The 14,703-nt window shown below is 37.3% G+C and overlaps 1 protein-coding gene across 2 annotated transcripts in view; it reads left to right on the top strand.

Annotated features, from left to right (window-relative positions):
* Window positions 1–14,703, top strand: part of CTTNBP2 (cortactin binding protein 2) — a 155,399-nt gene that overhangs the window by 135,683 nt on the left and 5,013 nt on the right. The window contains exons 18-22 of one of the 2 annotated variants that reach the window (XM_039343954.1): window positions 6,840–7,045; window positions 7,303–7,488; window positions 7,741–7,804; window positions 10,069–10,186; window positions 13,126–13,230. In XM_039343954.1, coding sequence (XP_039199888.1) covers window positions 6,840–7,045; window positions 7,303–7,488; window positions 7,741–7,804; window positions 10,069–10,186; window positions 13,126–13,230 — 679 coding nt within the window. Of the gene's footprint in view, window positions 1–6,839; window positions 7,046–7,302; window positions 7,489–7,740; window positions 7,805–10,068; window positions 10,187–13,125; window positions 13,231–14,703 lie in introns of those variants that run through there. The other variant, XR_005556794.1, reaches the window with a different exon arrangement.

Raw genomic sequence — 14,703 nt, 5'->3', positions numbered from 1 at the left:
ATACTGTTCTATCAAATGGGTATGGTTAAGGGGCAAGGCAGACAATGAGCAAACCCAGCTTGAACAAGTGTAACAGAATACTCACTATTCAAGTTGCCCTCCCCAAAGTCCAAAAGAAAAATATCAAAGGAAAAGAAGAAGCAAACAGATATTGCAGGAGAAAACTGGGCTCTCTCAGCCCTCATAATAAACTACTTCCAAAAATATTACCAAGAAATTGCATGGATTTGTCCAGAAAGTTATCAACAATCAAGAGTGGCTCAAAGTTACCAAACTAACTAATTAGCTAACTAATATTTGTCACTAAATATTATTAAAAGTATATTAAGCAGCAATATATATTTTAAGAGTATCATTCAGTATACATTCACATGACATGTGTAAAGGATAGGGAAATTTTAAGATAAGGTAAGATGAAATAAGGTAAGATAGGATAGGATAGGGATTTTAATTGTAAACATTTATGTTTAATTCTATTTTCAGAAGATTGGAACACAGCGTTCAGTTAATTCGTAACTACTATATGGATATAAGTTCCATCTTTTTAGGAACTCCAAAAATATAAAAATCTTTTTTTCACTTTTATCATTGATTAATATATATTTATTAGTTTTTGAGGTTTGTGCAAATGCAGATATATGGCCCTTAGATAAAATTCAGCAAACTACAAACCTTAAGAGAGTTTTTTTTTAAAGCCCTTGCAGCAGAGTTCAATGTCTGTGGTCCCAGAGCTATATGCAAGTTCCCAAAATAATCCAGAAGCCATCTAAAAATTGCTGCTGAATTTTATCATTTATTTTTATAAATAACTTCTTTATTTTTACAAACAATCCCAAAATATTAAGTATTATATACCAGTATATAATTTTTAAAACAATAACATTCAGTAAAATGTTATTTATTACCATTGCTTCTATGCTGTTTGCATCATATGACTCTAAGCTGCTTACAATGCAATTACATCAAAATTATTAGAGATATTCAAATATTAACTAAGTTTAAAAAAAAAAAACTAGAATCACTGTGCCAGACTGGATCAGATGGGTAGGACTGAGATAAGCTTAACCAAATCTCTGAGAGAACAGATGTTTCTTAAGCTGTTACTTTATAATATTCTCAAAGGGAAAGCATAAAATGCTAGGAAGTAATCATATGAACACATTTAATTTAAATCAAATTCTGGCTTTTGCTTGACCTTCTTCAACAGAGAGGAGTTGTGGCCCTTTGCTCCAAAACACTGGGCACACCTGCTTTCCATTAATATGATGTACTGGTGAGAAAGTCCTGCTTAACTTTTGGCCATCACTCATAACTAACACTGCTTTTAAGACTTCCCAACAGTATTAATAGCTGAACTGTCTAGCATGTAGATTGCTGCTGTCAGAACCCTCTCTGTCAGCCTCATTTTTCGGCCTTTAAATTTTGGATAAGGATGAATGATGATAGTGATGATGATGATGATGATGATAACAACAACAATAACATCATTAATAATAAAAATAACAACAACAACAAAGTTGGAAAAGATCTTGTAGGTCATCTAGTCCAAACTCCTGCCCAAGTAGGAGACCCTACACCATTTCTGACAGATGGCAGTCCAGTCTCTTCTTGAAAGCTTCCAGGGATGAAACTCCTACAACATCTGAAAGCAAATTGTTCCATTGGTTGATTGTTCTCATTGTCGCCTTATTTCTAGGTTGAATCTCTCCTTGATCAGTTTCCATCCATTATTCCTTATCTGGCCTTCAGGTGCTTTGGAAAATAGGTTGATCCCCTCCTTTCTGTTACAGCTCCTCAAATATTGGAACACTGATATCATGTCTCCCCTGGTCCTTCTCTTCATTAGACTAGCCATGCCCAGTTCCTGTAACCATTCTTCATATGTTTTAGCCTCCTATCCCTAATCATCTTTGTTGCTCTTCTCTGCACTTTTTCTAGAGTCTCAACATCTTTTTATAGTGTGAGGGCCAAAATTGGTTGCAGTATTCTAGGTGTGGTCTTACTAAGGTTTTATAAAGTGGTATTAGTACCTCACATGATCTTGATTGGTTGATCTTGTTGAATTCTTCTGATAATGCAATTTAGGATTGCATTGGCTTTTTTGACTGCCACCGCACACATTTAATTGATTGGCTCATATTTAATTGATTGTCCACTAAGACTCCAAGATCCCTTTCACAGTTACTGCTATTAAACCTGTTTCACTAATCTATATGTGTACTTTTGATTTTTCTTGCCTAAGTATAAGACTTTACTTTTCTCTACATTGAATTTCATTTTGTTAGATAGGACCCAGTGTTCAAATCTGTCAAGAGCCATCTGGATTTTGAGCCTATCATCTAGGGCAGTGGTTCTCAACCTATGGGTCGCGACCCCATTTGGGGTCGATCGACCATTTTTCGGGGGTCGCCAAAGAAGGCGATCCACCATTTTCTCCCCTCAGGGGGCGGCGCCACGCATGCGCAGAACGTTTGTGTGACGGGGGTCGCCATCACACAAACGTTGAGAACCGCTGATCTAGGGTGTTTGCTATTCCTGCTAGCTTAGTATCATCTGCACATTTGATAAGTTCCCCTTATTTAAGCCATTTATGAAGATGTTGAATAGTACTGGGCCTAGGACAGAACCTTGTGGTACCCCGCTACTTACTTCCCTCCATGTAGACTAGGGGTGTCAAACTGGGCTGGATGAGTCATGACGAAACCAGCTCTGGCAATGGGGTGACGTTGCGAGTTTGACACTGCTGATGTACAAAGTTACAAATCCATCTGATGGTGATGCTGTCCCATTTTTTTCTAGCTTTCCAAGAAGTAAGTTGTGGTCTAATTTGTCGAATGCCTTGCTGAAGTCTAAGTATGCTGTACTATGTCCACAGCATTTCGCTTTTTCTACTTACTTAGTTACTTGGTCAAATAATGAAATAAGATTGCTTTGGCATGATCTGTTTTAACAAACCAGTGCTGGCTACTGGTTATATCTTTATTTGTTTCTAGATGTTTGCAGATTTGTTTTTTGATTATCTTTTCCAGTGTCTTCCCAGGTATTGATGTTAGGCAGACTGGTTTGTAGTTTCCTGGGCCTGGTTTTTTTTTTTTTTTTTTTTAAGATGGGAACCACATCAGCTCTTTTCCAATCCTCTGTTAGTTCCCCGGTACTCCAGGATTTTTGAAAGATATGGTACAGTGGTTCTGAGATGACATCTGCCAGCTCCTTCAGAACTCTGGAATATAATCTGTCAGGTCCTGGTGATTTATATCCATCAAGATCAGACAGATGTTCTCTTACCATTTTTTTGTTTATTTTAACTTTTATTTCTAGTCTGTCTTTTTCTGTTATTTTTTGGTAGATTGGGCTATAATTTCTTTTTGCATGAAGACCGATGCAAAGAATGAGTTAAGCAGCTCTGCTTTCTCTCTGCTGCCTGTTGCTTCCTTGCTGTCTTCTCTCTTTAGTGGACCAACTGTTTCATTGATTTTTTTTTCTTGTTATTTATTTCTTGATCTTTTAGAAAATATTGCTTTAAAGATGAAAAATTATATTTAGGTCTCAACATGTTATGGAAGAAAAGGTAAAAAACCCCCAATCATTGTAGTAAGGATTTTTCAAAGATGGACAGTGACTGTCAGAAACATAGCTCTGTTTAAATATTTATTTGCTGGATAAATAAAACAAGATGCTAAAAATAAAGAAGCAGAAAAATTGCTAAGCATCTCTTTGTCTCACAAATGTCAGCATTGCTGATATACTGTGCTTGCATTTTCATAGGAAGAAGTATTCATCTTTTCCATGGGAGTGAGAATAGTCTCTCTCTCTCTCTCTCTCTCTCTCTCTCTCTCTCTCTCTCGCTCTCGCTCTCGCTCTCGCTCTCTCTCGCTCTGTGTGTGTGTGTGTGTGTTGAGCAGACTGGAAAATAACAAAATGTCCTTATATTCCCATTTCCTTCCTCCCATACTGGTTCTTCAGTTCTAATACATCAATACTTCTTTTTTTGACTTTAATTCAGACTTTTTCAATTTTAATTTATAAACTGGTCATAAGGAATATTTTGAAACATAGCCAAAAGGAGCTTTCTTATAGGGATGGTTAATGTAACCACTTGCTTCTGTCTGTCAGAAGGCTTCTGCTGTTGCTAAGAGTAGTAAATCTATCACAGCATAAGCTTTCAGCAGTGCACTTCATTAAAGGTATAATATTTTAGCCCAAGGTATCTATTATACTGATCCACAAGCTTAGTTGTGAAATAGGGAATTATAAACATTGAGGCCAGAGGAAAATTAAATGCAGGAAGTACAGTATTCAATTTAACTATTCTCTTTAATTTGCCCTATTTGTGAATTAAATATGAAGAAAGAAAGAAAAAGAAATGGAAAAGGAGTAGGGAAGGCAGATTTGTTCAAATTCCACATACAGAACAAACCTAGTACTTCTCCCTAATTTTAAATGAAATCCTTTTATACTCTTCTTTTTGTATTATGAGGGCAATTTGGAAATAAATCTCCATTTGGTTATCAATGACAGACACTTGCAGATACAGAATTTTTATTATACACATTAGAAAACTACAACATTACATTACTTTTTGTTGCTTGGCCCCAAATCTGGGCTATACGGGGTGGGGGGGTGATCAAAACCATCCCAACGGAATTGCTTCAAAAGTTCTTGGGTGTGTCTAGTGATGTGCAGGCAAGCATTATCATGAATCGACACCACACCAGAAGTCAGCATGCCCTGATGCTTGTTATGGATGGCTCGTATGAGTTTTCATAACATTTCACAGAAGATGTCTGAATTGATGGTCGAACCACGTTCCATGAACTTCACTATCAGTACTCCTTTGGTATCTTCACATTTGGCAAGATTTTCTTTGGCACCACTTCCGGTGTGGTTTTGGTTCACAATAATGCTCGCCCACAATAGCTAGACGCACCCAAGAACTTTTGAAGCAGCTCCATTGGGATGTTTTTGATCACCCCCCCCCCCATAACCCAGATTTAGCACTGAGCGGCTATTACTAAGGAATTTCAAACCTTGTAAGATGTTATGACAAGTGCCTCAATTTGAATGGTGATTATGTTGAAAAGTAATGTATTTCTGTAGTTTTCTAATGTGTATAATAAAAATTGTGTATCTTTGAGTATCTGTCATTGATAACCAAATGGAGATTTATTTCCGAATTGCCCTCGTAGAATATATTAACTGTATATATTGCCATTCTGATACTGATAAATGATTAGCTTTTAACATGGTTTAGTTGGGAAATTCCTCTCTTTTATTTGGGAGTAATCTTTTATTGTAAGGACCATTATTTTCATCTTCTTTGAACTCTGTTTTCTCATACTTTTCTACCTGTTGTATATGCTGAAATCTTCTGGGACAAATCTTTGTTTTTCGAATCTTCTCTAAGTAGATCTCATCTCCTTCCCATATATTCATATCTACAAATTTATGTCATAAAGCTACAAATAGTTATATCATAGCATTATATAGTGATTGATATAATATACCAGTGACACCATACTAGCATTAATGTGCTGGTAGATTATTAATTAATCTGATTATATATGGCTAGCACTAAGTTTCCTGATAGTTTTTCCCTTTTGCAGATCTTGCTTTCTGTTTCAAAAATATTACTTTTGTGAAATTGTTGTGAACATTGTTAGCATTTTCTGAGGCTTTTGAGTGTTTTAAATCCAAGTCATAATCTAGTGTTGAAAACCAATATGATGGAATGGTAAACATGGAAGGACCCAAATAAATTCCTAATTCACCATAGAAATGCTCTGATTGACCTTGACCAATTATTCTTTTTTTGACCCGCCCACCTACTTCACAGGTTAATTATTACAGGGGAACAAAGAATGGAGTACTGTGTATGTAGCCATACACAGTACTCCATATGTAGCCATTACTGAACAAAAGGTTCCAATCAGGGTCGGTCACCAGGACCAGAGGTTTAGTCTTCCGAGGTAATCTTCAATTGACAACCACAAATAAGCCCCACATTTATGTTGTTAAGTGAGATATTTGTTAAGTGAGTTTTGCCTCATTTTACAACTTTTCTGGCCACAGTTGTTAAGTGAATCGTTGCAGTTGTTAAGTTAGTAACTCAGTTGTTAAGTGAATCTGACTTCCCCATTGTCTTTGCTTGTCGGAAGGTTGCAAAAGGGGATCACACGACCCCAGGATGCTGTAGCCGTCATAAATACATGCCAGTTGACAAATGTCCAAATTTTGATTGCGTGACCATGGGAGTGCACAACGGCCATAAGTGTGAAAAATCATCATAAGTCGCTGTTTCCAGTGCTGTTGTAATTTTGAATGGTCACTAAATGAACTGTTGTAAGTCAAGGACCACCTGTATTTGCCTTCATTCATTCTGAATAAAAGTTGGAATATAATTCAAATAAAAAATATGACCAACATATTCCTTTTCTATAATTCATTGGTTTTAAAGCTAATGTCTTTTTGTGCCAATACAATATCAGAGTCCCCCCCCCCAGCTTTGGACAACTAATTCCTTAGCATTTTGAAGAAAATCAGTGCTTTGAGTCAGATAATATTCTGATGCTGATTTATGATGTCAAACTGCAACTAATACTTTGTCAAAATTATGCTGCTTCTTTGAGTACTTTTTTAGTGAATATCGCTGTTGTTCGGAAAAATAACAATAGAGACATGCTACCACATTGAATGCACTACTGTAGATAAAACCATTATAATTTGAATAGCAGACTGGTGGCCAGATCAATCTTAGCACTATCCTTTTCCTTATATTTGCATCAGTGTCTGGAAATGATAGTTATCTCTTCATCCTATTTCTTTTTTCCTTCTGCTTCAAGGTGGATGTCAAAATTGTGGAATGCCATTATTGCTCCCCGAGTTCAAGAAGCAATTCTCTCCAGAGCTTCTCTGAAAAAACCACCCACATTTGGACAAATGGCAGTCAAGAAATGTCCAAGCCGAGGGCAGCAGGCAGTAGTGAAAGCTGCACTCAGCATCTTATTAAATAAAGCAGTTCTGCATGGATGTCCTCTTCCCAGATCAGGTAAACTGTGGGAAATATGTAAATCTCTGGAACATTTACTTTTGGTATTGTGATCTTTATTTTCTTTATATAAGCTTTTTTGTTAATTCCTGGGATCATGAGCTTAGAGTGAAAGTTAGGTCAAAATGAAACTAAGTGGGGAAAATACTCTTTTAAACAAAAGACTTAATGCCTTGGCAACTGCACTACACTTCCTTAATACCTTGGCAACCACATTGCATCACAGTGATTTGCTTCTTTCATTTCCATTATTACAGAAATAGAGCTGTACATTGCAGATTTTAAAGGAGGAAACTTTCCTCTCTCTATGGTATCAAACTACAAGAACTGCCCCAAGAAAAAAGGAGAAAATGTTGCTTGGAGAAAAGCAAACACAAGTCCACGTAAGAAGTCACACTACTCATCAGCCCAGTCCTGGAGTAAGCCAGAGGGAAGTGCAGAAGGTAAAATATTGGTGGAAATTGGGAGGCAACAGGGATAATTTATTTGGACACTTCAAAACTCCTTATTGACATTTAAAAAACCCAGTCAAGGACTTTCATTTTTTAACTTTATCAACTGTGTTTAAATCCACTAAGCAATTTTGGGAGCATAAATTTTCTTACTTGTCCAGGAATAGTTGCAGAATCTTTTTTCAAACATAGAAAAAAATGGGCATAAATATGAATTTCTGACTTACGATCCTTTCTCTTCAGTAGGTATTAAATCAAATAATTTATTGAAGGAAAATGGGAATAATGTGTCTTCCTTAGAAAAAAAGTAAGTTCTGTGTTTGCATGTGATGTCTGTCCCTTTCCCAAGGAAATTTCACATTATAGTTTTGTAGCCATCAAATAAATCAATACATCTTGTCACCTAGTGCAGGGATCCCCAACCCCCCATCCATGGACCGGTATTAGGCTGCGACCAGTTAGGAACCGGGCCGCGCAGCTGGAGGCATGCAACATCTAAGCTCAATGTCCTTCCTCCTCTTCCTCCTGCTTCTTGTGCTCTCTCTTCTTCTGCCTCCTCCTCTTCCTGCTTCCTCTCCCTCTTGCTACTTTTTCTCCCTCCTCCTCTTCTTCCTCTCTTTCCTCCTCTCCCCCTCCTGACACCCCTGCTGGGCTCATGCTCCTTCGCGCAAGTCACCAAGTTTGCAAGGCAAGCGCCCACCAGCCCAGCTTGCAACCAGGGGCTTCCCCAAAACCTCCCCCCAAGGCATGTGTTTGTAAGGGTGCTTTCTCAGAGTGCAAATAGGGGCAAGGAGAAGCTACCTTTCACTTTAAGCACTGCGTCTTTAAGAGAATCTCTCTCCCGTTTGCACCTTTTCTAAGACCGCTGAGGTTTTTTGCTTTTGTTTTGATGGTGCTCCAGGTGCCTCATATTTTGGCAATTTCCTGCCTGCTTTTCATGGTTTAATTTGGTGTGTGTATTTGTGTATGTATGTTCATGCTCCTTTCTTCATGCAGCTCTCAAGTTTGCAAGCCAAGTGCGCTCCGGGTGGCTTTCAATGGGGGAGGGGGGAGGGAAGAAGCTACATTTCCCTTAAGCACTATGTCTCCACGAGAATCCCTCTCTCATCTGCATCTTTTCCAAGGCTGCTAGGCTTGTGCAGTGCCCTCCCCCCCCATCTTTCTCTCTTTTGGAATGATTTTCTCAGCACTTGTTCAACATGCTCCGTCTTTGGTTTGTTTTGCTGGAAGGCTGAGTTTAGGATTGTCTCTTTTCCTACCCACTTTCTTAGAAACAGAAAGTCACTGGTCTAATCTAATACAATGTAATAATAATAGAAATAAAGTACATTATTTATTTGTTTATTTAGAAAATTTAGAATAAATATAATGAATCATCCTGAAACCTCCCCCCCCCCCGGTCCCTGGAAAAATTGTCTTCCATGAAACTGGTCCCTGGTGCTCAAAAAGTTGGGGACCTCTGATCTAGTGTATGTTTCTCCATTATCGCCCAGAAATTATAGCAGTCAATACATTGTACACAATTTTTAGTATGATGGATGAATTTTGTAATTAAGACCCTATTCTTTAGGCCTTTTGCAAAAAAAAAAATATTTCCAATATTTGCCAAAATATTGCACAAGTAAAATCAGTGGAAAAAATCCAGAGATTTTACTGTGAATATTGTATTGGAAAATTTACTCAATTAAATTCTACTCTATTAATATCCCAGAAGTGGTTGAAAATAATTTGAATTTTATTAGGAATAGAACATGCCAGTAAGAATATTACCGAATTTTCTTTTCTTGTCATATAAAATACATCTTTCTTTTAAACAGATTACAGGAAGAAATTATGCAGAATGGAAATTTAGAACAGAAGTCTCTTTGATAGGTTATAGTACTTCTTCACTGTAGACCATTAGGAAAACAACTAGAAGAATTCAAATATCAATTCCAGAATAATTAGGTTTACTTTTTTCAAAGATTTTGAGAATTAAATAGTTTTAGATATGAATAAAGTATGCGCAAATTGTTTTTTCCAAAATATTCCATTTGGATTATCTACTGTATGTATCATTTCTGTCTGAAGCAAATCTCTATTTATGCACTACTAAATATTTTTGTGAAGTCCTTGGTGTTCTCTGAGCTTTGTTGTTTGCTTTCAGACATTTCATTATCTGATTAGATAACATCATCAGTGTAGTGATTGTGGGGGTTTGCTCTCTGGCACTCACTAGCACTGATGCTATTACCTAGCTGAGTAATGAAATGTCTGCAAGTGAGCAATCAAGCTAAGAGAGAGCACCAAAGACTCCACAATTTAACCCTGAGCTACATATATTATCTTCAAATGGTACCCTATATTTTAAAACCTGTTTTAAAAAAACAATGAGTTCCTTTGAGTTGAAATACTTCTGGCCAACTAAAAATAATTGGATTGAATTTTTATTGCATGAATCTAATTAACTTGCCCTGCTTCCATGTATGCTTTCTATATTCAACCGTAAGAGACAAACAACATTTTTATAGCTCCATCTTATAGATTGTCATTTGCTATGTTTTTCAACATAATTTTGTTTTCCTTTCCAAGGTCTCCCAGAGATGATCCATTAAAACAGAGACTATCTATTTGTTCAGATGATGAAGTGGACCTTCTGCAGGAACTTCAAAGTATTTGTTTAAGCAAATCGGAATCTGACATCAGTAAAGTATGTATTACTTACTCTTTTCTACAAAGAGTCGCCAGTTCTAAGTTTCTCTATATTCTATTTTCTTTTCCTTGTATTTTCTCTGACCCCTGCAACAATTTCCAAGCTTTCTTGTGCAATTTTTCTTTTGATTCTTAACAGTTACACTGTATACCCTGTACCCTATTTTGCCCTGTACTTCAGCCTGCCTTTCTCTTACCATCTGCTGTGGAAGTTCTTTTCAAAGGATCTAGTGTACAATATATGTTAATACAAAACGACCATTCCCTATTATCTTGCCCCATAGAAGTCTGACCAGCACTGAGTTTATTATATATTTGGCATGTTCGGTTAAAAATGTTTGTTCATACCTAGCTAGTGTTTGTTTATGGTACTGCCTTTTCAGTTACATTATGACTGTTCTGTTTTGTTTTAATTGAATTTTAGGACTATATGACCATCTTTATTTCATCTTCATATCTCAGAATGAAGAAGATAAATTTATCATTAACATCAGGATCATTCAGCATGTCCAACATTGTATTTCTCATTTTTTTTATCTTCCTTTTTTCTCTTCACATATTTTGTGTATTCATAAACCTTGCCCTCTTCCATTTTAGACACAGCTTTGATTTCTTTCCCTCATTTTGCTTTGATAGCTAGGTCTTTTTTACAGAGCTTACTGGATTCATTCCACCTCCATGCCAACTATAAGCAACATTTCTGTGCTGTTGGACACTGCCAGCTGGCCTGCCGAAGGAAACAAAATTGATAGCTGATGTTCTATCCCTTTCTTGTTCTTCCTTTTCTTGCCTTTATTTTCACCCCAAGTAAATAGTTTAAATCAACAGCTAGTTTGATGTAGTGTTAAAGTATCAGGCTAGAAACCAGGAGTTTGTGAGTTCTAGGGACACCTTGAGCACAAAGCCAGCTAGGTGACCTTGGGCCAGTACCTCCCTCTTAGCCCCAAGAGGGAATGGGACAACTTGCCACAGCCAAATCACTGCGGCCAACTCCCCGTGGCCAACTCGCCACAGCCAACTCACCACAGCCAGCTTGCCCTGGGACAACTCACTGCAAAATAATTTAACAATTCTATTTATTATTTAAAATAAATTAAAAAATATTTTAATTTCATTCTGTCCCTCCTTTCGCATCCTTTCTTTAATGAATCTATTCCACCATTTCTTTGGTATTAGTATAACTTTTGTCCAGCAATGAGTTGTCCTGTGGTGAGTTGTCCCACAGCAAGTTGGCCATGGCGAATTGGCCGTGGTGAGTTGGCTATGGGGAGTTGGCTGTGGCAAGTTGGCTATGGCAAATTACCCCAAGAAGAAGGCAATGGTAAACCACTTCTGAAATCATACCAGGAAAACTAAGGGATTTGTCCAGGCACTTCCCAAGAGTCAACAATGACTTCAAAGCATGCGCACACCCACACCCACACCCCCATATGCACAAACACACAACAAAACCAGACAAAATAACCCTTTTTAGGGGGGGAAGAAGAAGAAGAGGTAATAGCAAAACACAACGCACCTTCACTACCAACAGTCCTGAAAACTGGATGGTAGAGTAAGGTGGAAGTACTTACTTGTGAGAAATTGCCTGTCCCCAAAATGTCTTTGTATTATTTCCTCTGGAACAGCAATTGAGCAAAACTAATTACCTTCCTAAGTTAATTGACTCAGCATGCCAAGTCTATTGAAAGTCCTAGGGCAGGGGTGTCAAACTCGCAACATCACGTGATGTGACGCGACATATCGCAACTTGTTTGCCATTGCCAGCAATGGGGTGGGCACGGTTTCGCTATGATGCATCCGGCAGTTTGACATCCCTGTCCTATAGCATTGTGGAGACATGTAAAGGCAATACTGATTTTGACCAGCAGCACCTTTGCATCTGAAAAGATAGAATCTTGACTCTGTCATTTAACTCAGGTCATTTCTCTGTTTTGTCCTTTCAGAAAAAAAGGGTGATTTATGCTTTTGTGGAAACCCCCCCCCCCACTGCAGTTTTCTCCTCTGTGTTTCCATTGTATAGCCTTAGCATACTGCCCTATATTCAGAGCTCTGCCAAAATAAGTCAATTCTTCTGTTATCAAGATCATGTCCTTTAATCAGCTTAATATTTTCCTGTCTGGGATCTAGCAGAATATATCTCCCTGTGGTCTTTTGTTCTTCACTCCACCATTTATCTCTCTCCAAAAGTCATCTTCCCTCTTTTCAAGTGTGTGTCTCCCCTTCAGTGTTTCAGATTTCATTAGTATTGTATAAATTAACTCATGCTCAGACAGATGTCATAAGGCAGAAACTTTTAAACCTTTAAATAGTGATGACAACCACAAATTTTATACTGGATTAAGATTTTGTTTACAAATTGCATTTGTCCTATGGGGAATTGGGGAAGCCCATAAGTGTGTCTCCTCTGTGTTTAGATTTCATTTATATTGTATAAGTTAACTCACCCTACAGAGAGATGCCACAATAAGGAGACTTTCCAAATTTCACAACAAAATTCTTGTGAGGTCCTTGGTGCTCCGTCAGCTTGGTTGTTTTCTTACAGACATTTCATTTTCAAAAATTTCATCAGTGCTAAAAATATTTGTTGCAGATGTCATGGATTTATTTCACTAAAGCCAAGTTGCAAGACAAAATCTGAATTCCAAACTTTCTCACCCAATCTTTGCAAGACTTTACTGAATAAATATACTAATTTAAAAAGAAAATAGTGACTTATGGATGTTCTTTAAACATTCCATTTTAAACTGATAGATTTGACACATATTTATTAAAGACTAGGAATATGTTGGTAGTTCAAGACAAAAATGTATAAATCTTTCACGCAATGATGTATTTTAATATAGTATTTCTATGAGTATATTGTTGGTAAGGTGGTTTATATTGTTAGGAATTCCAATGTAAGAATAACCCTCCCCTCTTCTTATCCATTTTTCACAGATAATAGATTTAGAGGATGAGTTGCTTCTGACAATCAGCACTCCTCAGAAGGATCCAGTGTTTTCAGCAAACATCAGGAATACAAACACATCAGCATCACACCAGGTACATGAGAAGCTGCAGGGCATGTGATAGATGTTTGCAGTGCATGTTCAGATCTTTACATATGAAAAAAGTAGGATCATTCTGAGTTTAACTGAGCCTATGTTATGAGTAAAATACAGTTACATCATTCAATCCTAGTTAATAATCTAATAATCCTATTCAGGATTAATTGCTGATTTCAAGGGGTTTTAAAGGCAGACTCTACTATAGCACTTTATTTAATAGATTTTCGTAATTGAGGCCAAATTGTCCCCATCCCAGAACCACTTACTATCTTGTATCTATAACAAAATTATGGAATGATGAGATGAAATTGGCCTCATATATTAGATGTTTTCTATCAAGGAGACAAGAAAAAAGGATTTTAAAAAGAACACCTTCTAAAGAAAAGAGTTGAGCAGCTCAGCATTTTGAGGAGAAGGTTGGGTTTTGGCCATTGAAATACATTGGTATCATGCAGTGAGCTTTCCAGATAGCTGCAATTGTCATGGAAACCAAAAAGATGTAAAGGAAGTGACTGCCTGAAATAGAACTGAGGAGGAAGGCTGATAGAAGATGCAGAGTTGCTGAAGGGCTTCTCTGTTTCCTCTCTGCCCCCCCCCCCAACCTCCCCTTCACCCCATTGATCTTTCTCTGGAAAAAGAAGGCAGAAGGAGACAAACAGAGAATCCAGCTTAGAAACATTTGAAAGGCCGAAGCCTTTACGAGATTCTGGTTTCTAGGCAAACAGCAGGACCCAGAGGAAATTGAGGAGAGAAAGGTTGCAATTAAAAAAAGCAGGCAATGTGCAGAAATGTTCCCCAGTGGCTGAGCTGGTAGCTGAATTCTGGAATTTTGCATTATTGATTTGTTTAAAATTTACATAGCTTATAAGCTGCTTCAGCCACAAATACCTCTAAGCAGCATATACAGTACTCCCATGCAATGACGGAATGAAAAAATAAGAATAATAGACAACCCATGACGTCTTGAGCCATCGTTAAAGAGATATTTATTGACCAGATTCCTCAATGCTTTCAACAATGGCAATGCTTCTAATGTACTTGAAAAAATTACAGAAATATTTAGAGATAGATCTGCCTTGAAATTAGCCCATGTTGAACTGGATAACACAGTCAAACTTTAACACAGGATATATTTTATGAAATTTAGTGTTATGTCATAAACTGTTTTATGATGATTTTTATGTCATAACATGCTTTATAAATTTTACCAAATGTCATTTCTTTGGGAGTCCTGGGTCACAGATTTTGGATGCATTAACCCATTTGAAGTAGCTTGGTTCAAAAATCGTTGCCCCATGATGCACCATTTCACCCAGTTAAAGGTCTGAAAACATGAGTTTTAGAAGTATATACATGTCTAGTGCAAAAACCCAATGGTATCATTCTCATGTCATGGCATACTGTTCCCAAAACAACATAGATTGTTGCTTACTGTGGTGGGGAGACTACGTCTCTTGGTCATAACTGT

Source organism: Crotalus tigris, unplaced genomic scaffold, assembly GCF_016545835.1.
Source record: "Crotalus tigris isolate CLP2741 ecotype Arizona unplaced genomic scaffold, ASM1654583v1 scf7180000017883.2314494, whole genome shotgun sequence".
Taxonomy (NCBI): Eukaryota; Metazoa; Chordata; class Lepidosauria; order Squamata; family Viperidae; genus Crotalus; species Crotalus tigris.
The sequence above is the reverse complement of the archived record's forward strand: the minus strand, read 5'-3'. Positions and strand labels throughout refer to the sequence as shown.